This window comes from Anser anser (genome assembly GCF_964211835.1).
Source record: "Anser anser genome assembly, chromosome: 8".
NCBI lineage: Eukaryota > Metazoa > Chordata > Aves > Anseriformes > Anatidae > Anser > Anser anser.
The window spans coordinates 539,186-565,390 of record NC_139728.1 but is presented as its reverse complement, the minus strand read 5'-3'; the positions used below and the strand labels follow the sequence as shown (position 1 = coordinate 565,390).

Below are 26,205 nucleotides of genomic sequence, written 5' to 3'. Positions count from 1 at the left end.
AAAAAAGAGAAAAAAAAGAGAGAGACAAGTAATCCTTTGTGTAGACTCTAATAAGGCCTTTTCTGTAACACATGAAATCAAAGATTCTCCTTTTATCTTATATGATGCTAATACTTGTAACTATAAATGCACATAAAAAAAGTATTGTTCAGTGTACCTCTGCCCCTCCTTCAGCAGCTCTATGTCTGGTGGTCTGCAAAAAGAAGACAAAGAATGAAGAGTTTTCTGCTAAATCAATGCTCTTGAAATACACATACACACAGAAGATACAGTTAAGGCTGGAAGGGACCTCTAATGATCTTCTAGTCCAACATCATCCTCTGTTCAAAGCACAGTACACTTAACAGTCACCCGTTGTTAAGATTTCTGTAACCAACCAAGAACAGTTTGGGTCTGTAATCTTTGCCTCCCCCCCCCCCCCCCAAGTAGCTATAGACTGCTTTCAGATCACCCCTTGGTTTCTTCATGAAGCTAAACATACTCATATCCGCATCTGGTCACAAGAGTCCCTATAGTAAAAAGGGCTCTGTGCAGTTTGTAAGAAAATGCTCCAAATTCATGCAAAAAATATGAATATTCAAGATATCTTTTTTTTTTTTTAATTTGAATTTTTATTTGGTCAAAATTAGGCTATTACAGTTATACTGCTTTAGGAAAATTGAGTTCAAAAAATTTCCAGAAGCTCGAAGAACTGTTACGAAACAGATTCTGATGGGTTTCTTTCCAAAATTCTACCTGCAGTTCACCTGCTTCAATTCAGTTATAAGGTAACATAATGCTATTTATCTTACCCAACACTGAATGTTGAAATCCTCACCTGCCTTATGAGTGAAAGAAAACCTTTTAAGCATGCACCGAATACAAGTCAATGCTATAAAACCTTAAACTCAGTCAGTATATATATAAAAAACAATAGGTTTAAAAAAAGTTGAAAGCTGCACCAGTCATATGAGTGAATTGAGTCTGGAAACTAAAGGTGATAACATAAAGTGATTTAAATTATTAATTCCAAATACTTACTCTTTAGAGATTAAAATTGAGGTTTTTAGCTTTTTCTTTCAAAAAGAATTTCAGATATTCTCATGTGTAAACATACAATGTGTGCAAATATATGTGATTATGCAAACAGACATAACTAGCCGTGCACTACCTGTTTGTTTTTTTTTGCATTTTTGTTTTGCTTGTTTTGGAAAATACACCCACCCCAGCATAAATAATTAAGTACATCAGGCATATCAGAACTGTATGCTTTTAATGTTAACAATAAACACTTTCTTTAGAGAGAGCAAGTAACAATACCACAATAATACTGGTAAGTTTATTTAAATATTTCACAAAGAAAACAGTTTTACCTACCGTATCAGGCTGTTCTAAACCACTACTCTTATTGATCAGGTATTTCACATGATTGATCGGATCTGTGAAACTGAGCTCAGATATATAATTTCAGCTTGGTTATTCTGTTGAAAACCAGGATACTATGAAAAGTAGTGTCTTGGAGAATGAAAAATTTACCTAAATGTTCTCTAGGTAAGTATTTATTGTTGAACAGTGACACCCAGTGGCTCAATTCATTATTTGCAAGCCTATGTTTCTTGAACTAGTCAGCATATTAAAACGTGAACCATATTACACTCTTCCAAAGTGTGTATTGCAGTAACAGCAGGAAATGGGCAATCTGAAATTATAGTTTTATGCAGGATAAAGAACCTCTTCATTTATAGCCTGCTTTCAGGTGTAAGCCTTCACAGTCTAACTTTAAGCCCAATGCAAGTGCTCTGCTATAATTAGAAAATCTTTTGTACCAAGATAAGATTAATTAATTCTTTGCATTATGTTATGTGGTTTTTAAGAATCCAATCACAAGAAATTTTAAAGTTACTGGGACGTCATTATTATTTATGACTAGCCTGCCCTCTAAACTAACACAGTTATGTCTGTTGAGTACTCATGAGCAGAACTGAGCCATGTCAATTACAGTAATCCATACTGCAACAACACTTCTGAAACTGACACCATACTCAGCTAACATGTTAACATCAGTTACATTTGCTTCAGCCTAAGCATTTGGATGTATTGCAACTAATTAATTACCATCACAGCTTGGATAGAGAAAATAGCATCCTCAAAATGAACTACAAATATATCAGGTTATACTTACATTTCTTCTTCTCGCATCCATACTGGACTTTTGGAAATTTGAGCTTCAAAATATTTAGATGCTCTGTAGCAGAAGTTGCTGCAGAAGCACTGGAAACAAAGCAGTGTGTAAAGTATGACTAAAGACATCTTTAATACTCAACGAAAGGGACAAAATCAATTGTTTTTCATACCCGTGAAATTTAAGTACCAATTCATATTTCTTTTTCAGCTTATAATCAATTTTTTAATTTATGTGAGAAACCAAACAGGTCTATCTCATTTCCCACAAATCACTCTTAGTTTTTTCTTTTTCTCCCCACCCCCCTGCTCCTTTTTGCACTTTCATTATCAGAAACAAGCCTGTGTTGGGTTCTACATAATCAAAAAAGTTCAAAGAGCAGATCCAAATATGTTGGTTCTGAACCAAGCCACTATATGAATACTTTTACAAAATGCATTTCTAATGTAGAAACAATATTAAATACAGTATAGAAATAGCTTGTTACCATACCTTTCTTTCAGTAATATCATAAACTCTGTTAGTTTTTGTTGAAATTCTGTACTTCTGTTTTGGCACCTAAAATGATATACTTTCATCAGCAAGACTGTCACCTCTGTCATGATTTTACATTAAACTTGATTCTTAATGCACATATTTTAATATGCTAACTGATTCTGTCATACAGCAATGATGGTCAAGAGGTCAGATTTAACTTTTTACTTCAGAAGTCTTAAGCTGAAATGGAACTACAGGCTATCTGGCCCATTACCTAACAGTATTTTTATCTATGTAAAAAAAAAGCAAGAATATAAAAACCACTAAGAGGTTCTTATGTTAACAGCATTAATAAAAAGCAACTTACATTTTCCAGTTTATTTTGACATATAGGATAACCACATAATTTGATGATAGACCGTTCATCAACAATGTCTTTATAGTGAGATGGAGTAATACTTTTTCCCTGAAATGACAAGAAAACAGTTCAACAACAGATACTGGAAGGTCATTTTTCACACTCAAAACTTCTCATAAGCAAGTAAATACATTTCATTTTATAATAGTATCAAGTAAGTTTAATAAACAGCATTCAGAACCTCCGAAGTAAAATTGGTAACAAGGTAAACACTCGGAGGAAAAGAAAGACATGGATACTTATATATACGAAAGCCTCATCATTTTGCCTCTAGCGTGGTACCTATTCTCACAATTTTCCTCTCTTTATATGTTATATACACCTATCTACCAGTGTATTTACAACTTTAACAGGAATAATCCTCATACCATCCCAGTGGTATTATAAAAATTGTGCTGCCAGTATGAACTGTGGGGTAAAGAGTACCGTTGTCTAAATTCACAGAGGATATGATATGGACCTAACTTTTTATACTTCACCTCTGAGTCCAAAACCTGTGGATATAAACAAAGGTAATAAAGTGAGGATTCATAAATACATATAGTCCTACAAAACTACAGCATATTTTCATTACAAAACCCCTGAAAATAAGGCAATCAGAGCTGACAAGAGAGAGAATAACCTTGTTTACTTTAAACTTCAGCAAATCACTCCAAGAACTTAAAAAGTTGAACACTGAGATACAAAATAGTGTAAAAATTTGCAACACATACAGAATTCAGAAGGAACTCTTCAGTAATGTTCTCTTCCAAGAGCTGCTCAACAATATGCAGTGCTTTTTTCTCAAATTCAATCTTCTTTCTAGTAGCAGCCTCCAGGGCTGCTTTCCTGTAACATAAAGGATATTGAATGACACAGAGAGTAGGTTCCATGAACAGTTCTCCACCTGTATCTTTACCAAATATCAATGATATCACAGAATCACAGAATTGTAGCGTTGGAAGGGACCTCAAAAGATCATCGGGTCCAACCCCGCTGCCAAAGCAGGTTCCTTAGAGCAGGCTGCCCAGGTAGGCATCCAGACGGGCCTTGAATATCTCCAGAGAAGGAGACCCCACAACCTCCCTGGGCAGCCTGTCCCAGTGCTCCGTCACCCTCACCGTGAAGAAGTTCTTTCTCATGTTGGTGCGGAACTTCCTGTGCCCAGTTTTGTGGCCATTACCCCTTGTCCCGTCCCCAGAAACCACTGGAAAGAGGTTGGCCAAATCCCTCTGTCTCCTACATTTCAGGTATTTATAAACATTGATAAGATCCCCTCTCAGTCTTCTTTTCTCCAGGCTGAACAGACACAGGTCTCTCAGCCTTTCTTCATAGGGAGGATGCTCCAGGCCCCGTATCATCTTTGTGGCCCTCCGCTGGACTCTTTCCAGGAGATCCCTGTCTTTTTTTGTACCGGGGAGCCCAGAACTGGACACAGTACTCCAGGTGAGGCCTGACCAGGGCAGAGTAGAGGGGGAGGATCACCTCCCCTGCCCTGCTGGCAACACTCCTTTTAATGCACGCCAGGATCCCATTGGCCCTCTTGGCCACCAGGGCACACTGCTGGCACATGGTCAACCTGTCGTCTACCAGGACCCATACAGGTGTCTCTCATCTCCATCTAGCAGCACCTCCCACAGAGGCTGTCAATGTACAATCATTCTACTTTCTTAACTGGTAGAGGTCCACGATATTCATCTGAAAGTCTTCTATGCAGTCAAATGAATTTTTAGGTAACTGCCCATGGCAAAAAAATCTGCCATGGCCAAATCTTTCAGGTTTGGTTTTTAAAGTGAATAAAGAAGACTGGAAAGTATGCAAGGAAATTAAACTGGCAAAAATCAGGCACTACAGAGTAAGGAAATACAACTATGGAGTTCAGATTCATAAACTTGTGGCATATTATACCATGTATATATGTGCAGAGTCTATTTTGGAAGCCCTAACTCAAAAGTAGTAGAAAAAATTGTCCTTAATCTCTTTGCCTCACTTTTCCATCTGAAAGTATAAATGCTAATACACTATCTCAACATACTGTCTTTTACTGGCTGTTGTGAAAACGATTCAGCAAACATTCAACGTATTAACAAAAACCTTCAGGATAAGATCAACAATTCTGTTTTCAGAACAAGGTCTGAATTGAGAAGTAAAAGAAGAATTAAGCCACACATTGAACAATGAAATTAAAGCATGATAAAGGTATCTTCTAGGTACGCTTCAGTCACATACTGAATAAATGAAGAGTTTCCAGGGGGAAAAAAAAAGTAACAATACCACTCACTACTGTGATAGCATCCCACTGTCGTCCCTTTTACCTTGAGTACAGAAATGCATGTGTATTTTTTCTTGTAAATGTTTGGATGAGTTATCTTTATAGTAACTACTGTGGGAATGCAGTTGAAAGACACATAGCGTTGTCCCAAACAAGTGTACCCGAAGGGGGTACTGGCTATCTCTTACGGCACTCTAAGAAAGCCAAAAAAAACCCATGCCAGGCAAAGAATACAGTTGCAAAGTGAAGCAAAACAACATGACGACCACGCATTGTTAGTCAGAAATTATACCTCTGAGTAACGTCTTCATTTTCCAGAGCAGCTGAATGTTTATTTCCTAGAAATCAAGAATATGGAAATCTATAAGTTTATTTTCTTCCTTCACCAACAGAACATATCGGAGCCGCGGCTCCCCGACCAGCCGAACGGCCGGGGGCGGGCTCCCGGCGCTGCAGCCCCCCGGAGCCTGAGGGGGCGGGCGGAGCGCCCGGGACCCAGCCCCACACCCGCCGCCGGCCCGCCCCAGCCCCACTGCGCTGGCGGTAGCGTCCCCGCACCGCCGGCCGTCCCGCCGCTCCTCACCCCCTTCGGTACAGCGAGTTAGGCGAGCCCGCTGCGCCGGCCTGAGGGCACAAGGGAGAGCCCACAGCGCGGGGAGGGGGGGAAGCGGCGCTCGGAGCTTACCTGCGCGCCGCCGGCCGGGCTTCCCCTTGGCGCTGCCCTGCGGCCTCCTGGCCGCCATCGTGGTGGTGGCGGCTGCCGGCTCCCTCCCCCCTCCCCCTGACCTCTCACCGGAGGCGGAGCCGTCTCGGTGTGGCCCGGCCCGGCGGGAGGCGGCAGAGCGGCGGCGGCTGAGCGGTGCGCGTGGCCGGCCGAGGGCTGAGGCGCTGCAGGGGGAGCCCGGCTCCGTCGGCGGGGCGAGGGGTGAGGAAGCGGAGTCGGGGGCTTTGGTCCAGCCGTGTACGAGAGGCTCGGTAGTAGCCCTCGGGATCGGCCTGCGTGTGGTACCTGCCTGGGGAGGGGGCTGGGGGGTGCGTTTGGTAGAGGAGGGAGCTTCCTGAGGGTTAAAAGCGGATTTTTTCTCGTTATTTAGATGCTGTACGCTTGCCGCGGGAACCAGTGAAAAGATATAATTAGAAACTGGATTAAGTATTAAGGCCTGAGACCGTCTGCGAGGTTAACTGGCAAATCCCTGCCAGGGCATATTTCAAGGCTGTAAGTACGCTGTAAAATTTCTGAGGGCTGAAAACCCCAAAATATGAGCGTTCAAAAGTACATGTAAATTGTTTTGGGCATCTTAGTATGTTCTCCAAAATTAAAAGCTCAAGTGGTACAATGTGTGTTAATAAAGTATATGATAATCACAAAATCGGAAAGATCAGGTTTGAAACATCGCTAGATTGCAGTGAAGTTAAAGTGTTAAATTAGGCGGTTGAGAATAGAAAGTTACCTGATCTTTGAGTAATAAAATTTGCACATGTGCTTTTTAAGCTATTGTGAGTTGACTGTTTTTTATAAATGTCCAAATAGCTTAGTTATCCAGATGCTGTGTTAGGTAGCTGAGGTCAAACTTAGGAGGAAAGATTGAGGATGTTACATTGAAATATCTGTGTAAATATGAATCTTGGGTGCTTGGATGAATAGTTTGCCAATTATTGAAGTGCAGAGGTAATTGACAGCCACAGTGATTATATAACCAGGTTTAGGCACGTGGAGTTACGCAAAACTATAAAGATTACAACCATTGCTCTGATATATCATGCAATAATTGAGCTTGATTTTATGTGTAACTTATGGTAACTTTATTGAAATGCTCACTTACTTTTCAGCAAGGAAGTTTTTAATTGCATCTAGAGGTAAAAGGACACTGAACAACCAACCTAGATACTGGGAGGAAAGAATTGATGTTGCGTATGTAGTCTTGACTGGACTAAAACACTGTTGACACAAACTGGCACAGCGGCTGGATCAGCTGTGCACATCCTGGGCATCAGGTTAGAGTGTTCTAGTCAGAGCTGAGCAGAGAGCTTATCCAGTGAAGACATGCATAGAAAACATAGTGTATCATGGGAGTCCAGGGTTGTTATACAGCGACCCCAGGCTGTATTCGTTGCAGTTTTCAGTGTCTGTGTCATAGCTAAGGCCTCCTGACTTCCTAAGATGATCCTGATGGCACTCAGAAATTGCTTCCCTGTACACAGAATGCAGGTTATTTTCTATGTAGAATAATACAGTATACATTTCTTAAAAATATATTTTTGCCTTTTTTAAAATCATGTAATCTTCATAAGATCTATTCATATAGATTGTTCTCATTTCGCTACTGGGCATTTTTTTGGTAATGTGATTATTTTTCAGTCTCTACGTTTACTTCATGTGTTTTAATACTGCACCCCTTAATTTATAATAGTTTTCAATGTCAGAAGAACGAAGTCAAACTACAATGGCAGTTGATGAACTTCAAGCCATAATACAAAGATGCGTAAGTACTTTTCTCTTCATAAACATGACAAATGTAAGCAGTTCAAGTTTTTCTTTATGACTGCAAAACACAAGACGTTCATTAGCAGATCTCCTCATTGGGCAGCTAGGTTCAGCCTCCATGTTTCATTGACTTCTGCATGGTGCTTATCCCAAGTTCTGCCTCCCAGAGAAAGAATTGTTCATATTTCTCTCAACGGTACCTGTCTAAGGGAACAAATCACCAGCAGACTGTTGTAGAAAATACATCATCCATATATTGTGCTGTAGTTTAGAGTTAGAAAATGCTACTGAAATACTGCTTTGTCTTCTGTGGTAGCTCTTGGTAACTCCTTTTAACATGTAAAAGATGTTAGTAAGAAATGATAAGTTACAGTGACAGTATATCTAATTTTGAGATGAAAACTTGGATTTACCTATTTTTTATTTGATTTTTATAAATATGGAGTTAAGCATGTATATTTTCTTTCTAGCAAATTCTGGAAGAATCTGATTTTAGAGGAGAAGATTTTAATCTGTTTCAGGTTGCAGGTCAGAAATGTTTAGAAGATGGATATGCTGCTCAGTTGTTAGAAGTAATTCAAAATGAGAAAAATAAGGTGAGTTGAAGTTTGCACTATATATTAGTTGTACATTAAGCACACTTAAATAGATAAAACTATTAAAAAGGGAAAGCTACTTTCACTGTGCAGCAAGTGTGTGCATATGAACAGTTAATCAGTTGCTGTCTGTTAAGTGCACGTTCTTGTGCGACTGCAGGTAGTTTACCGAAGTCAAGCCGTGGTAATTTAAGAAAACCATTCATAACTACTTTCTAGTGAGTTAAGGAAATAGAAAAGAGATGCCGAAAACATAACTAAGAGAAAGTGCCCTTGGCCTTCTGTTGCAGGACAGAATTTCAGATGAGGCGCTGAATGGCATTTTCTTCATGGCAGCTTGTATGGTGCTGCTTTAGGTTTGTGGCCAAGACAGGGTTGATAACACACTGGTGTCACAGCTGTTACTGAGCAGTGCATGCACAGCATCAAGGCCATTTCTACTTTTCACTCTGCCCCCTCGGCAAATAGACTGGGAGGTTGCAAGAGGTTGGAAGGGGACACAGCTGGGACAGCTGACCCTATTCGATCAAAGAGAGATTCCATACCAGATAATATCATGCTTGCCAGTGAAAAGGGGGACAGTCTTCCCAAGGTAGCTGTTGCTCAGAGACTGGCTGGGCATTGGTCTGCTGATGGGAGTTAGTGAGTGATTGCCTTTGCATCACTTGCTTTTTTTCCTCTTTTTTCCCTTCACTTATTAAATTGTCTTTGTCATGACCCATGAGTTTTTCTCTATTTTGCACTGATACTCTTCCCCATCTTGATGTGGGTGGAGAATGAGCAGCTGTCTGGTGGGTGCTTATTTTCTGGCCAGGGTCAAACCACCACAGATGGATACAATAATATGGGTCAAAACTGTAAGAGTTGACTAAGATGATGCTAACATACTAAGTTGTACACAAATAGGAAGTTCAGGAAGAAAGTGAAGGATGGAATTTTTGCCCAGTGTTACTGGGGGTCCCCATCTAGTCACGAATTCTGTGAGTTTGGTGTAACAATTGAAAATCCTGATCCCCTCACTTTAAACACATTTTTTCTAGACTTTCTTTCTCTGCTTTGCTTAATCCAGCAAAACCCCTCTACCTAGTCCTGTTTGACATTTATTGCCATGTAAATTCATTGAACTATATACGTGTTAGAAATAATACATTAAAGAAAGCTGGACAAAATATGAATCTATATTGATAGGTATGGGGAGAGAATACGATGCATGTCAAGTACAAAACTTTATAGTAATAGATGTTACGTTTTCAGTGACATTATTATGGTATTGGTTGCAACCAGGACATTGATCTGTTGTCTTTTTTTGACCTTCATATATACAATTTTTCTGTGTTTAGAAGATGTCAGGTTTTCGTTTATTCTCTGAAAATCTGTTTTGTAGGTTATCATCAAGAATATGGGTTGGAATCTCATTTCTCCTCTTGTTAGGTGCATTTTAGCATATAAACAGGAAGATGATAAGCGAGATGATAAGCGAGAACACTGCCTGAAGATACTAGATCAGTTGGTACAGGTATGGCTTTGAAATACATAGTTAAAATAAAATAATTGCAGGGAAGTGGAAGGGAGATGTCCTTTTCTCCTTCTGATTTGCAAAAAAAACAGGGCATGAATACTTCTGTGTTCTTCTGCCCATTCCGCATAACTTTTAAGCACACAGGCCAGTTTTCACTGAAGTAGACAAAAGATTAGCATTCTCAGAGGTATTCAGCCTTTTAACAAATTTGGAGAATTTATTAACTAGACAAAGCATAGAGACAGAGAATTACTCAGGAAAAAGTAGCTAGACCTCATCTGATACAAAGTTTTTAATGGCCAGCTTCTGCAGTCAGTTTAGCCACAGCAATGCTGCCTCTTGTCTTCAGCAGTTACAGTGTGACAGTGAGTATCTGCTGATTCTGGGGGAGTAACAGGGAAATAAAATTTATTCTGTAGGAAATCAGTTCCCTTTCGTTCACCTACTTAGAGAACAACTTGCAAACTGAGCAGAATTCACACTGAAGTTTTTCTTTTCTCTCTGCTCCTAAGGAATTTCTTGCTACAGTACTGTGAGGTGTTTATAGAATGTAGAAATCAAGTTTTATGCCATTAGATTTGCTATGTTTTCAGCTTACATAAAAGTGTACTTGCATATACATGTTACAGAAGGCATTAACTGTAGGGAAGTACTTATTGTTTCATATTTATTTCCTTAAAGATTATTTTGGATGTTCTAATCTGCTTTCTTAATGTTCAGGAACTTCTGTATTGTAGTTTGTTTGTGGTGTGGGTTTTTTTTTTTTTAAATATTTTATGACCATAGCAGTTAAAACATGTATGTTGTTCCTCTCTTGCAGCTATGCAATCCGAAGGAACTTTTTTTGGGTTTACTTGAGCAGATAGAGCAGACGTCGGGAGAGAAAGTGTGCCCAACTGTCATGCTACTACTTCAGCCTCTGCAGACAGGTAACATTCACTTGCTCATGTAGTTTCTGAAGAAAAAAAAATCTTATTTATCAAATTACTTTAACCTTTGCTAGAATAGTTTCAGAATATTGCTGTCCTGGTAGTCTTTACAGTTTTTTTATATTCTGCAAAATATAAATGGGGAATTTTTCAGTAATTAACTTTTAAAACATACATTTCCATATTTTCATGGTATAAAACTTATATTTGTAATTGAAGCAGTTGAAATGTTTGAGCTGAAAGATACGTTCTTCTGATTTGCATAAAAAAATGAAAAGTGTTGGTTTTGGACACCAACTAAATAAGTAACATGACTGTGCTACAGAGAAAGGAAGAATGTGTGGAAATGTGGGACTGCTTTATTATGTCATTCTCAGCTATATAGTCATGTTAACTACAGTGTCTTAGACTAGCTGGTGGTATTGTTTAGTCTTGCTGTACTTAGTCATATGAGTTCAGGCATTAGTCTCTTTCCTCCCCAGAAACTAAAGGCTTTGTTATGCAGTCACATTGTTTTTCTTCACACTTTCTTCCTGCAAGTAATAACTTAATGTCCCAAAATGTTCTCTTTGTTTCAGTGCTTTTGAAACTTCAGAACAAGAAGGCCTACTCAGTGGGCTTATCTTTGGCTATGATTATGAATCAGCTTACTCCCTTGCCTGTGCCTTACACAAAACAACAAATACAGGAAGATAAACTTGGTCTCTGCCAATGTTGTAATGCAGTGGTGGACTTTGCTAAACCTTTTGTGAATGAAGTTGTTAAAAACATGGAAAAGTCATCAGAATACAATGACATGGAGCTGAAAGAAGAATTATTAAAGTTGTGAGCACTTTTTGTCAAATTATTGTATTTTATAAAGTAACAAAATGAACAGTAGGCATTTATTGCGTAGGCAGTAAATAAATCATCTTATTAGTGTTTTTATAATGCTGTCAGCATATAAACCAGTGCTGTATTTCAAAAATGAAAAAAAAAATAATCCTTTACATTTTTATGAAGTGAGAGAAGAAAGGCAAAAATCATTGTTTTAGTACAAGGAATTGGTAAAGAAATGTTAGTCTCTGTGATACAGAGCTAATTTGGCGGCCCTGTGCTTCTACTCAAAGGTATAACTGAGGATAATCGTATTTTGGAGGCTAATTCTAAGGAATGCTTCTCTGAGAGACATTCTTATTTTCATTCTTGGAATATTGGGAATAGCAGCAGCTAATATGAGTGTAGACTTTGCTGTTGGTCATTAATGACATTAGTATAGTCTCTATTTGTGACCTTATTGGTGATTTTTTGTTTCACCCCTTCTTATTTCAGCTGTATGAAAAGCCTGAAATACCCATTGTTGACCGCTCAGCTCGAACAGCTTGAAGGCATTGAAGAACAGCCCTTCAGGCATTTTGCAACTGAAATTATAGTAAGTGTAGTCAAAATGAATTACAGTGTTTGCAAAAGCAGTGTTATGGTTCAGAATTCCCATTAATTAGTTGTGGAGCTCATTTTGCTTCTGTTACTGGTGTGTGATGGCTTACCAGGTCCTGTAAGATAATGCAGGTAGATAAAGGTTTGGAATAGTTAAAGGTTCCATCCCTAGAAATTATAAATCTTGCAGACACAGTTTTGCTCCTTGATAAGCCAATTTGGATTGTTCTCTGAATCAGCAGTTGCTACTTTGTTGTAACTTTTTTTTTTGTAACTTTTTCTTGGTGATGTATTATTTTTAATTTTTTGAAATACCTAAAGGATTGTTTTTGTTGCAGTATTAGATGAAGGTAAAAATCCAAGTATTAATCCAAGTTTTGCACACAGAGACATCTCTAATATGCCTAAAGTGCAGTGCCAGCTGCCAGTTAAGAAATGTAAGTTGATTCTTGACTGCTGCTGATGCTATAGCTGGAAATTCAGTGTGAACATGCCCACTCCATGCTACCAATGCTGTTACTCTGGTTTTGAATGTTTTGCATAGCATCTGTGTTTTATTAGTGCAAGATTAAGTTGTTTCCATAGCTATGGATACACTTGTTTCTCATCTTAACTCTATTCTTTCATGGAGTTGATACTAAGTTTGAGCTTCGGAATTTATTCTACCTTGTTATCTTTGGTTAGAGGAGGAAAACTCACAAGTCAAATACAGAAGAGAAAAAAATTGAAGAACGCATGGAGGGAAATGGAAGTTTTAGAAAAGGTAGAGTAGGAGGGGTGAAGCTGGCTGAGGAACTGAGGAAATCCAACTACCTGAGGAAGAAGGCTGAAATTGGCTGAGAACTATGAACCAGAGAGTTAGAAAAGAGGCAGCTTTTTATATGGGGAGGAACTAGTCCTGGAAAAGTGGAGAGTCTAGGTCAGGTTGTCATTTTGTGAGGAGGGAATGACATGAGAAGGTGTGATAGATGTCAAAAAACTGGGAGCCAACTGGGATGAGGAAAGCATGTATAAATACATGTGTGTGTTTGCATGCACACAAAGGAAGTCTGGAAGTTGTCATGTGATACAATTGTTTCTTCTCCAATTTGTTTTTAAAAATAAAAATTTATGCATGCAAAATTTTATTAAGATTGTAAAGTGAAGCACACTAAGCAGCTAGCAAAACTTCTGGTTGTTTTCCACCATAACTGGGTTTTCTATTGTGATCACATCAACTTTTTTCCACAGCAAGTCTCGGTCACCATAGGATAGAACTGCTATGTGGATCAGTCAGGGTTGTGCAATGCAAGAGAATCTGTCTGTGAGATCTTTGCTTCTTTTATTGCAGTACTTTTAAGATGTGTAGCGATGGAGGCAGGGATTACCAGAAGATCATCTAATGGTTAAGATAGTTGAAGTCTACTCTGAAAAATGGTCTTTTGTCCCTGCCTCTCCTGTTGGGCACAGTCTGAAACCATGTTTATTACACTAATTATGAATTACCTTTTCTTCATTTTCTCAAGAAATTCACTTCTGATGTTTGTGGAATTGGGTAATGACAGCTGCAGCTAAGGTTAGTAATGACATACTTTGACTAGATGACATTTTGTATAATCCTAATTATCCAAAATGTCAGAGCCTGGATGTTTGGTTTGGACAACCCTGGAAGAATGAGTTAACCCTGATCTCTCTGCTTCTTCATAATCCATACAATAAGAATTACAAAAATGTGTGAAAAAAAGCACTTAATATTTGTGAAGTACTCAGGTGTCATTGTGTTGTGAATTGCTGGAAAGAAAGGCCATACAAAACAATTCTAACTTTAAAACAGGGCTTGCCTTTAGTAGATAAACATTACATTGCATATGACCAGTGATCAAAAAGCAAAATACTAAGTGAGTGTTCAGTGAAAAACACATGGGTCCTGTGGCATAATGTGATCATGAAGCTATCATTCATAGCTTTTGTGGATAAGGGAGCCAAATTGGGTTTTGCAGGGTGACTTTAATTTTGTCTTTTGCTAACTTTTGAGTGCTTGACTTTGCTATCTTAGTAACATTCTTCTGACAGTGGTTATTTTTCCTGGAAGGCTTTTTTATGTATGTATCATAAATATTCACAAAATATTTCTAGTAACTTATACATATGCTACATAAGAGATTTTACTGCAAATACAGCTTAAGCTTTTAAAAGTATTGGGTATGCAGTTTTCTAAAGGCAACTGAATGAAATCTAACTTTCTTTTTTAGGACATTTTGCAGGATATAAGAGAATTGATGCCACTAGTATTTTTACATCATAAAGGCAAAAGATCATACTGGGAGAATCAGGAGTTTGAGGACATAGAGCGAAAGAATTCTGCAGATTCTTTGGCATGTCTGTCATATCTGATGTTTGTTCAGCACTTCGGTATCAATTGCTTTCCAATGGTATTTAGGTAAGAGCTATTCTTAGTGAGGACCTACTGTAAGTTTGTATTTTGAAGTTTGTTTCTGAGCAGAAGAAAACGTTTTATTTGGAATAGCTATAATGAAAGCTGTGGATTTCCCTAGTGTTTATTTTTTTGCTAACACTTATCATTTATGTAGCTTAAGAACATACTTCAGTCTTTTAGATTACTTTATTACTGCTTAATTGTAGATGAGCTGACCTTTTAAAGAAACTGACAGGATTTGTCTCATTCTGAAAGCGAACATATATGAAAATTTCAATTATAAATTTATAGGCAGATGTCAACTGCAAATTATGAACAGAAATTTGACTTATTGCTTTGTGTCTATTTCAAAATTATAAATTTTGTAAGGGTAATTTTGTAGATTTTTCAAGAGACTAAACCAGTCAAATATATTAACTGTAACAATGTATGTGTCTTTATGCAGTTTAATATAAACCTAACTTTCTCTTCTAGTCCATCATACCTTCTGCAGTGCAATATGACACATATTGAAGTGCTGCTGAAAAGGTAGGTTATGTGATATTTGGATTTCTAGATAATGTGTGTCAGGTGTTTGTCCTATGGTTTGTTCCTGATCTTTTATAGTAATTCATATAAATGAAAACCAAATAAATTCAGAGGAGGTTTTTAAAGCTCAAGGTTAAAATGGAAAGCTACATGATAAGATAGCGTTCTCTTTTTCTAAGAGTTATAAAAAGTTGCCTAAAACATTCATTTATTGTTTTTAGAAACTTTATTTTGAAAATGCAACATTAAGGCCATTTATACCCATGAAGAATATTTAGAATGTATATTTATTTGTAACCCTGTAACAGTTTACTACTAACAGAGACTATAATGATAGTACTTATTTGAATGTATTCTGGTATGATACGCAATCTAATTAGAAGTTATGCTTTCTAGAGGAAACCAGACTTTCTGCATATTGTGTTCATTTTGTCTTCCATAAGAAGCAGCGTTGACCAAAAAATTTCTAGCATTGCTGTAGAAGGGAAGCATTATCACTGCTTATCATTTTGTGGTAAAATTTAAACAAAATTTCTTGGCCTTTTCCAAGGCCAAAACAAATCTTAGGATTTGTCATATTTTTCTTTGGCTTGCAGGATTATGCATATGAAATCATCTGTGAAGCTTCATTTTATTTGTTGATTAATACCTGTGGGATATGAGCTACTGCCTTTGAGCATTTACAGATATTGAGAGGGGGAAAAAGTTGACCCTAAAGAGAAGAGTCCAGTTTGCAACTTTTTATCAGTCAATATATTCTGAAAATCTTTGAGAGACGTTATGAAGGTATCATATTTGGAAAGCAGAATGAAAATTGTTGAGGGCCAAGTTTCTTTTTGACATCTGTTCTACAATTTCATCTGAAACATCAGCAGCATCTCTTTAATTTACAACAATTTTAATGTCTTTTTCTTTCTAGAACAGAAGAGTCTATGTTATCTAAAGGACTTGTAAGTTTGTTTTTAGTTTAATCAAATTTTCATTATTAGAATGCTTACTCTTTCTGATTTGAGAAACAGTAAAACTTCCCTTTCAGTAAACAGTAAAAGTTTCCCTTTCTTAGAAAGGTGTACAAATAATAGTTCAGATAATATTTTCATAAGTCTTACAAACATTTAAATTTATTGAACATTACACACATGCATATACCTTTAAATTACTGTTACCACTTAAATTTGTAGCTCCTAGGAGCTTTGGATATGCAAAAGAGCATTTATGGTAAAGGCAGTTGTAGCTATGAAATGTGAAACATATAAATTAATGTCTTGTATATGTACAAGGTGTTGGTAGTTGTTTTTTGTTTGTTTGCCTCTTTTTTTTCTCACCCACAGGATCTGTTTGAGAACTGTTTATTGAGGATGGAAGATAATAGCCTTCTCCATCAGTATTTAGAATTCAGAGATTTTATTAACGTGCCTCAGGTAATAAGAAGCAATGTACAGAAGTCTCTGTAGTTGATTATAAATAATACCTACCAGTTTTCTATGTGTTTGAGAGGGAATATACTACTGAACCTGTATACAATTGTGTTGTCAAATTGAAACCTGTAGTGTCATGCTATACAAAATTGTTTGTCTTTTTCTATGTGCAGCAGCATGAAGTTACTGTGACAACTAAAATACACTAAGTGTATGTACAGGCCACTGAGGCAGCTGGGCACTGATCTTAGCTGAAAGAGAGCACTTGCTAATTTTTGCTCCTTCCTTGGAAGTGTGTTGCTTGATCACCTTCTTATTTGGACACAGTTGTTAGTGGGCTGAGATTTTTTTTGGTTGTTTGTGGTTGTTTGTTTGGTTTGTTTGTTAATACCTTGAATAGATTTTATTCAGTGTGAGGTAGTCTAATAATCTGCATGTAATTACAATTTGGTTTTTTTTTTTTTGTCCAACTACAGGATTTGGTGAAAGTTATGACCCTTTGTCCCATAGAGCACCTGGTACGTAATAAAACACACAGAATGAATTATGTGATTTTTTTTTTTAATTAGAAAACTATCAGATAACTTTTTATTATTATTTTTAGAGAAAGAAGAGTTTAAATATGTTGCAGTTGTTCATAGACAAATTTGATGCAGAAGGAAAGTACACGTTATTCAGGTATGCATTCAAATGAGTGTAGATTGTGTAGTATAAGCCTTGTTGCAACCTAATTGCTTAGAAACTCAGTCAGAAATCATTTTTACCTATCTGGTAAGCCACAGTAGTTTCACTATGTTAAATTGTGGATAAATAATGAATTTCAGTTGCCTTTCATAAAATCATCTGTCTTTTGTAACCCAGTGTTTAAAAGTTGGATATGTTCTTTTTCTGAGGCGGAAGTCCCACTTAGTGAATAAGGCCATAATATCATCCAAGTCTTGAGCTAACTCTATAGGCAGCTTTTAAATGATAATATCTTTATTTTTGTTCGAAGGTGTTTACTGAAGACAAGCAACCACGCTGGTGTAGAGGGATACATTATTCAAAAAATAAAAGATCAGATTCACTTATCATTAACGGTAAGCCTATTGCCTTTAAAAAAAAATTGTCATCTCAAATGTTGAGCAAATACATATAACTTAAGATTTGAGTGATGCATTTAAAACAAAAACAAAAAAAAACAACAACTATACATTGAAAAGAAACATAAGATTGGGAAATAATTAAAAATACTTATTTGCCTTTTTTCTGTGTATGTATTTTTACATTATAATTTTATATATGTGCAGTTTTAATTACACTATTTTACAGGTTATTACTACCTTCTCTGTGCTTGAAAAACATAGTCCTTAAGGGGGAACTGCTTGGTATTTTTTTTTATTCTTGCATTTCCTGAATATAATTTAAATACTACAGTCTAGACTATTGATTTTTCTCTTGGGTTTTATTATGACAGTCAGCATTATATTATGAGTGCTTCACAAATGTTATATTCATCAGAAAGGGTTGAGCCAGATCAAAGCCATTTAAATCTCATATTTTATAATAATTGATACCAGGAAATTGGAAAACTTAATAAATAAATGATTATCTCTTTTTCTTTTCTTTTTTTTTTCTTTTCCTGTCTCCTCCCCTTTTTACTTAAGGCCTTTTTCAAAGCAGATTTCATCTCCAAGGTCTTCATTTTGTCAAATAGGACAACATAGTAAACTTGCACATATTTCATGCTAGCGTTTATGAAGTGTAACACAATTATAATATAGTACTAAGGGCACGACTGTGTTAGAGAACTGTGAATTACTATTTATTAGATCATAGTCTGTCCTGTATATAGAATCAGCAGGGGGTGAAGAAATTAATACTATGAAAATTCTCCCAAAAGAAGCTTGCACTAAAATTGAATAGGTAAAATACATTCTGAAAATTCTTTACTACTGAATTTGTTGACTATGCAGCTTCAGAATTCTGTCAATACAGAACTTCTATGTAGAGAAAGCTGTCTAAAAGTCTAATAATTTTAAAATTTTATCACATGGATTTGAATATTCTATGTTTGTTGCAAAGAATTCTGCTATAGACATCATGATATGTGGATATCATTTTTACATTTTTTCAATGTGGATAACATTTTTACTGCCCAGGTAGTCTTTATCTTTTTAGGTTTCTCATCTGATCTAACTTAACACTGACAGGTACCCTTCTTGTCTCATCTAATATCGGTATACAGATAGAGAGGATTATGAAGAGATTAATTTATATACTTTGATCACATGTAGTAATTAGAAAATATTTCCTCCAGCATTTGATTTGTGTATTTATTAGCTTTCTATTTTCCCCAAATTATTCTTGTTAATCATAGAATATCCTGAGTTGGAAGGGACCCACAAGGATCATTGAGTCCAGCTCCTGGCTCCACACAGGACCACCCAAAATACATATTTCTGAGGGCAAAGTCCAAATACTTCTTGAACTCCACCAGGCTTGCTGCTTCCCTGGGGAGCCTGTTGCAGTGTCCGACCACCATCTCAGTGCAGAACCTTTCCGTAACCCCCAGCCTGACCCTCCCCTGTCCCAGCTCCATGCCATTCCCTCGGGTCCTGTCGCCGTCCCCAGAGAGCAGAGCTCAGTGCCTGCCTCTCTTCTCCCCTTGTGAAGAAGCTGCAGGCCGCCATGAGACTTCCCCTCAGCCTCCTCTGCTCTGGGCTGAAGAAACAGTGACCTAAGCTGCTTCCCTTTTAGACCCTTTGCCTTTATATTACTTGTGTTAAATTACTTAAGATTTATTTATCTTTATTTAAGATTTAAATTTTGTACTCAGATAAACTTTCTGTATCATTTTTCAGAAGGCACATGACAACGTCTGGTTTACAAGACATCACCTGATCTCCCTTCTAGATTTAGTGCTTTTTCTTCCTGAAGGCGCTGAGACAGATCTTCTACAAAACTCAGATAGGTGAGTTGTAGTTACAACTAGAGGCTTTTCTCGTTTTTTTTTTTAATTGCTTAAAAAAATTCAGACCACCTTACTACATAATTAATGAAGTGACAACATCAATGTATTTTAGATTCGTTTTGAAATAGAGCTGCAAACGATCATTTATTTAAAACATCATTTCAACTAACTGTGCATAGAAGAATGTTACAGTGCTATTATATTGGTGTTAACAATAAGAAATGAATTCTTCCTGCATTCCTCAAGAATATAAGGCTTATGTCAGACTACGGAGCTAATTGGTAAAGCATTATTCCTTCAGAAATGCATGGTTTGTCATTTTTCTGCGGAAACAGAAGAATAACTTCAGCAATTGGCAGAACAGAAGAAATGTGGTGTGTTGCCTTACATGATACAGGGGTATAACAATGATCTGATGTAACTTACAGCACACAGCCTTGTCAAGGCTCTTGCACAGATTGCTGCTGGGAGCCCTGTATGTCATGAGTTTCTGCTCAGATACAGAGGTATCTCAACAATACTTGCATTAAATAGTATAAAAATAATTGGAAATGTCTCTGAAAATCTCCTGTACAGGACAAGTCTTTTCGTATGTGATGAATAAAAATTGAGCTTGTAAATCCACAGGATGATGGTGTCCAGATGGACACATAACTGCTTAAAAACCCAGATGTAAAATCTGTACTTGGAGACAGTGCTACTGTTTATCTGGAAAAAGCAATAAATAATTTTTTTGCTAAAAAAAAAAAGAAAAAGTAGAGTAAAACAAAAGCAAAATACACATTTAAAAAGCATACAAAAGTAAAAAATCAATACAATAAAAAAGAGAAAACTGCTAGACTAGTTTCAAATCAACTGTGGATCTCTCCGGTGATATATATTAGAAATTCTGTAATACAGTTCTCTCTCTTTAGAAAACTCTTTTCCTTGCAATCACTGACCTTGTCTAATCTGCTGCTGGCTTTAATCTTACTTGTAAAGTGTCAGCTTCTGTTGTAACAGGGGAGTCACTGCACACTGGTGCTCTCAATTAAGCTATATTACTCAACAGAGAGGTAATTTCATTTTATACAAAGGGATATTTTTAGGATGCCTGGGTAATGGGCAATTTAAGTTATCACCCCTGTAATAAATATCTGCACTTTAAATGATCAGTAGTGTTTCTCATTCACAGGATTATGGCATCACTAAATCTGCTGAGATACTTAGTCATTAAGGATTGTGAAAGTGACAATCAAGTAAGTAGTAACTGATTTGTAGCTGATTGATTTCTGATTAGCAGAGGACTGAGAGTTTCCTCAAGTCAAAAACATGTTTTTTGCATTTTTCTCCAAAATGGACAGCAATCCAGAAGTGATATTTTACTTGGCTGTATTTAGAGATGCACGAAGTGTTATTTTATCCTGATGAAATTTGGTTGCATTCGTACTTAACTGTTACCATAAACAAGCTAATCCTTTTACTCTGCCTAATGAGTTCTGGTCACTGTCCATAATTTTAGAGTATGTCACCATCAAATAACATCCCTAGCAAGTATTCCCATAAGAAAAAAAAAATCATTAGTCTTGATTATTTATTCACTGATAAGCCCCCAAGTGAATATCTTAATAATGGATTTCTTTACAAGCCTTTGCAATTCAAAAGATCCCATTTATTCATCTTTAGGTAAAATATTTTTTGTGTAACGTGCTTAAAGTTATTAGCATTAAGATTTCTCAGAAAATATTTAATAATCATATTTAAATAGTTTTTAACTGTGCAAAGACATATTCTGTATTTATGCATGATAGGTACATATTAACAGCTTCTCTGGGTATTAACATAGAAAAAGGTTTTGTCTGTGAGATCCATCTTCTGAAGTAATGAAAGGAATTGATAGGCCTGTCCAGGTTTCTGTTCCATTGCTTTATCAGATATAGCCTGTTTTATGCAGAAAGGCAATTTGCCAGGCTAAACTGCCCACCGGTGCAGTTTACCTATGTATTTATTATACCTATATCTTTTTACCTTCATTTCTCCTGTGTGTGGATGTTTGAATGTAGATATTTCAGGAATACTCTGTATATACTTTGCAGTATATTTTAAATGAAACTGCCCTTATGTGTTTTATCCATATAATGTTATGCTGCCTCACTTCTAACTGGGATTTTATTACTTTGTAATACCTACATCTTTCTTCTCTGTTTTGTTTAGCTCTTTTCTGTCTGAAGCAGTCAGCGATACCTGTTAGTGGTAAATCAGTGCTAACTGTTTGTTATTCAAGTGCTGTGTGGCTTTTCAAGGTAGTATATTATGATGGATCTGGGTCTTTTTCGTGTGTGTAGTCACTCCTGTTCATCTGCAGATGAGGGACGTGTGTTTCTGGGTAGTCAGAAATTTTGTTTTAATTTTCACAGCTGGGTTGATATTCAGACTTCATATTCCTGCAGATGATTTATAGGTGCTCTGACTTTCATTGTGTCACTACAGCATTGAAGAGCCAGTGAAATTGTGTGGTTTAGTTTTCTGATTGCATTCTGTTACCAAATGACTATTTACTCTAATAATAATTTCAACTTCTCTTGACTCCTTTCAAATCATTATGTTCCAATGTTCCTCTAACTCATGCAATTCAGTAGCTTTTTATCTGCTATATCTTGCAGTGTATCACCTATCTCGTTAGTACTAAACGTTTTGATTTTGCGTTCTTAAAATTAGTGATAGTGTAAAGATAAACTACTTTTCAGTTTTAAAGTACAGTAAAGCCTTTCCTGACTTCAATAAGCAGTATCATAGCCAGACAAATATTCCAACCAGCAGATAAATATACTAAGATATTTTGTTGTTTATCACCCAGTTCCTCTACTTTCTTTATGGTTTGGAGTAATTGACATTGGCACCTCTTTTTCTGCTTTTAAAATACAGAAAAAATTGTGATCCACTTTTAGAGCACTTGCGGGTTCTATGAATACCAGCTTCTTAAGTGCCTAATGATGTTATTTAAATAGAATAATAATATCATGATTGGTAGTGATTACTAAAACAGTTATGAAAATGAATAGTAAAAATAGCTTTCAATTGGTGCATTTCTAATTTATTATTTAATTAGTTAGCATTGATAGACTGTTTCTCAGATTTATGGTGTAATTTCAATTTAAGTGCTCATTATGGCCTACTCTATTTCATGTAAATGCATAGCTTTGTAAGAAAAAAAAGTTCCCCTTTTATTATTATTAAAAATCTATATATAGTAGCACGCAATTGCTGTAACATTCACGTCTAGTGTCTGCCATAAAGAATGTCCTTACAGTTTGAGGAGAAAATAACATCATCACTTCTGAAGTTTTCCCTAAAATAAATCTAAGCGCTACCACTTCTTCTTGACTTCCCCCCCCCCCGTCTCCCTTCATACAGCACAAGTGGGACGCAAAGAAAATGCTTCCTTTCATGTCAGTTTGGATGTTTCGATTGCTGCGTAACAAGCACTTTCACTAATCAACTATAAAAATGAGATTTTTCTGAATAGTTATTTTTTCATTTCAGCACCATTCATGTGGAAGTTATTACTGGTCTTTTTATTTGATCACTTACCTTTGAGTCACTTAGCATTCAAATTTGGTGAATTATCCCCTGTAATCAACAATGCCATTTAACATCAAGAATTCTTATTTTTTTTTCATCTTTACCCTGCCCTTTGATGATACTGCCTGAGGAAAGGAGTCATATAAATAGCTCCTGTATCTAAAGACACAAAGACTGCTTTATATGTTTTTTTCTACAGAAGTTTTGTAACTACAAGTTTAGAAGGTGCCAAAGCAGTGTAGTTTTCCTCTCATGGCATATAACTTTGAACAGCCCTTGCTTTTGAGCATCTTTTCATCATATCACTTGCTTCATGAATACCATTTATATACTCCTTTCACCCATCCCAAACTGGGGAGGAGGTTTGTGTGTCACTTCGACTACTGTGCCTAAGGGCATAAATGAATACAGAGCATAACGATATAATATTTATTTTTTGTGTGATTCACTGGGGATTTCATTAAAATCTTAACAGTAGTAGAACGCTGAATGCTTTTTGTGGTTTTATATATACACACACTTCATATAAAAATGTATATATATATATATATATACACACATATAGTGAAGTTAACAAGGAAAAACTATGTAACTAGATTGTAGAGCCTGGGGGACTGGCGTTACTTGCCAGCAAATTCGGAGTTATCAGCATATCAGAACCAGTAACAAGTCTGAACTCTTACTAGTGTGGTTGTATGTGTATAGTAGCAACATTGGTACAGCTTAAAGCAAAAATTGATTCTGCAGTAAGCAAATATCTAGGTTTTTTTGTATATATTTTAAGGTAGATTGGAACATGGTGCATATTTGGTACATGTTCTAAAAACAATAGATAAAAAGACCTTAAAAGTAAGTTCATATAATTTCTACATACTGGCAGAGTGTAATTCACCATGACAGTTCAGAATATAAAGGCTGAAGTAGCAGCATATCCAGTAACACTCCTCCATTGCTTCTTAAACTAATTGCAATATAGACAAGAACCTTATTATGTGAGGAGCATGACATTTACCACAGCTTTCATTTGTCATCTCAATACAATGGTGATTTAGGAATGTTAATTCAAATACTTGTGCTATTTTGCCACTGTACCAACATATCAAGCTCCTTTCAGCTTTATTTACGAGAATGAGTTGAAAATGTGCATTTCCATTGCTGTAGTATTCTTGTACATACTACATTTGCCCTTTTTCTTGACTTCTTCATCCTCTGATTTTCAAAAAATAATTTTGAAAATGCAGGAGAGTAGAAAGAAAGGAGCTTAAATATCTGTCACCATGCTATTCTTCCTTAAGAATAAGTGGTTAAGTCTAAATTCTTTTCTTTTTCTTTCCAGCACAGCAGTGTATGTTATAAAGACTAGTCAAAACTTCTGCTTGAAAACTTAGCATTGTGATGCTTCATTAAAAATAATTTCCAATCTTCTCTGTTCTTTTCTTTTTGAATAGACTGGTGTATGGACCACACTTGCTAAGATTGAGAAAAATTTTTTAAAACCACTGCATGTAGGACTCAATATGTCAAAAGCACACTATGAAGCAGAAATAAAGAATAAGAGAGAAAACAGAAGAGGTTAGTTATTTTCTTCTTAGCTTTGTTCATATTCAGAACCTTTGGAAACAGAGAATTGGTGAATGATGTATAGATTACATTTTTATTTAACTGTTCATGCTATTTCAGGTTTCAAATAATAATTCAGGAGTTGCTATATGTGATATTAATACTTTTCATGATTAGTCAGAAAAATCTGAACTTGTTTCTTTCTCATCACATTTGTAAACCTTATGGAATCGTGACAGATACGTCACATGAAGACATTCAAACCTTGTTCTGCATTTATACTTCTGATTTTAAGGTTAGACAGGAGCATCTAAGTCTCTCTGTGAATATATAGCCCTTAGGTTTCATACTAGATGTGGGGAGGCTAACAAGAAAAGAAATAATTCACACAGCAAATAGGTACTCTCTTAAAGCCTGAAGGGTTACACTGATTATTATTATTATTTTTTTTTTTTTTTACTCTGACACACAGAATCAGATTCTGCTCAGGGTTAAGCAGATACATCCCACAGGGAATGAGAGCTATAGCTGCTTTAGGCCATCTCTGTGTATGTCACATCCTCTGTTCCTTTGTGGTCTCCAGTATAATTAAGAGAGCCCAAGGAAATTGCTTCTGCTGCCAGAAATGTCAGTACAGTCTTTTGCCCCTAGTCTTATCCTCTTGTGTTGTTATAAACTATATAAGTACAAGGTAGAGTGAGGGGATTTTTTCTGAAGGTAACCTGTGGATATCTTTCTAAAGGGAACCTTTCTTTTAAAGAAAAAGCTTCCTAATTCATTTTTGTCTCTTACATTTCTCTAGCCTTTGACAAAGCAAAGAGATCTGAGTTCAGAAGAGAACATCTAACTCATAAAAATAAATGGTTTAGTCTTTCTCCCCAGTGTATAATCTTTGTAAGCATTACATTAAATTTCAAGTACATGGTTTGAATGTTAGAATTTTCCTCTTAGTTTTCAAACTATCCATGTAGCTTTATCAGTGATAAGTAGTCTGTCAGAAACAGACACCTGAAGCCTTTTCTTAATTAAATAAGTATTTCATGTCTGGATTTGTTGCTTGAAGCTCAAGGATCTCCTGCTATCTCTGGATGTGAAAGTATTAAAAATGTATCCAAAAAGTGACCAGATTATGTATATATATATTTTTTCCTTTTAAGGAGAATTTTAGCTATATAAAATTGTTTCAAGTTACAGATATTACCTGTTTAGTAATGTAGTCATACATCATATAGTAAGTGCAAAGAGAGCATCCAGCTCAACCTGTCCTCTTAAAGTTCAGTACCTTCTCTCCTCAGTGTTTTGTCAGTCTTTAGGTTTCTGCTTTTAACAACTGCTGCCTATAAATGCTAATATATTAAATGTTTTTTTAAATATTCTAAAAGTTATGTGGAACAGCAGCTTGATCTCTGGTACTTTTCTTCTACAGAGGCAAATAATTCTAACACAGTTTATTCTTTAACTGTCAGTGAGGAAAAGATGCCTGCCATGACTACTGAAATGCAGCTTCAGGTGAGTTG

The 26,205-nt window shown here is 36.3% G+C and overlaps 2 protein-coding genes across 10 annotated transcripts in view; one reads left to right on the top strand and one right to left on the bottom strand.

Annotated features, from left to right (window-relative positions):
• RPAP2 (RNA polymerase II associated protein 2) overlaps positions 1-6,185 on the bottom strand; it is a 37,157-nt gene extending 30,972 nt beyond the window's left edge. The window contains exons 1-8 of one of the 2 annotated variants that reach the window (XM_083847496.1): positions 5,993-6,185; positions 5,600-5,645; positions 3,770-3,884; positions 3,006-3,104; positions 2,654-2,719; positions 2,162-2,250; positions 792-821; positions 158-193 (exon numbers count right to left, since the gene is read on the bottom strand). In XM_083847496.1, the coding sequence (XP_083703622.1) occupies positions 158-193; positions 792-821; positions 2,162-2,250; positions 2,654-2,719; positions 3,006-3,104; positions 3,770-3,884; positions 5,600-5,645; positions 5,993-6,050 (539 nt within the window). In that variant the 5' untranslated portion in view covers positions 6,051-6,185. The remainder of the gene's footprint in view (positions 1-157; positions 194-791; positions 822-2,161; positions 2,251-2,653; positions 2,720-3,005; positions 3,105-3,769; positions 3,885-5,599; positions 5,646-5,992) is intronic. The other variant, XM_083847497.1, reaches the window with a different exon arrangement.
• GLMN (glomulin, FKBP associated protein) overlaps positions 1-26,205 on the top strand; it is an 80,626-nt gene that overhangs the window by 53,161 nt on the left and 1,260 nt on the right. The window contains exons 1-19 of one of the 8 annotated variants that reach the window (XM_083847499.1): positions 5,798-5,898; positions 6,402-6,523; positions 7,719-7,790; positions 8,263-8,388; positions 9,773-9,904; positions 10,728-10,836; positions 11,415-11,661; positions 12,148-12,247; positions 14,484-14,671; positions 15,143-15,196; positions 16,116-16,146; positions 16,528-16,617; positions 17,091-17,132; positions 17,219-17,292; positions 17,609-17,693; positions 19,458-19,567; positions 20,742-20,805; positions 24,577-24,700; positions 26,115-26,197. In XM_083847499.1, coding sequence (XP_083703625.1) covers positions 7,725-7,790; positions 8,263-8,388; positions 9,773-9,904; positions 10,728-10,836; positions 11,415-11,661; positions 12,148-12,247; positions 14,484-14,671; positions 15,143-15,196; positions 16,116-16,146; positions 16,528-16,617; positions 17,091-17,132; positions 17,219-17,292; positions 17,609-17,693; positions 19,458-19,567; positions 20,742-20,805; positions 24,577-24,700; positions 26,115-26,197 — 1,725 coding nt within the window. In that variant the 5' untranslated portion in view covers positions 5,798-5,898; positions 6,402-6,523; positions 7,719-7,724. Of the gene's footprint in view, positions 1-5,797; positions 5,899-6,093; positions 6,233-6,401; positions 6,524-7,718; positions 7,791-8,262; positions 8,389-9,772; positions 9,905-10,727; positions 10,837-11,414; positions 11,662-12,147; positions 12,248-14,483; positions 14,672-15,142; positions 15,197-16,115; positions 16,147-16,527; positions 16,618-17,090; positions 17,133-17,218; positions 17,293-17,608; positions 17,694-19,457; positions 19,568-20,741; positions 20,806-21,760; positions 21,850-24,576; positions 24,701-26,114; positions 26,198-26,205 lie in introns of those variants that run through there. The other 7 variants (XR_014587756.1, XM_083847504.1, XM_083847501.1 and 4 more) reach the window with 7 other exon arrangements.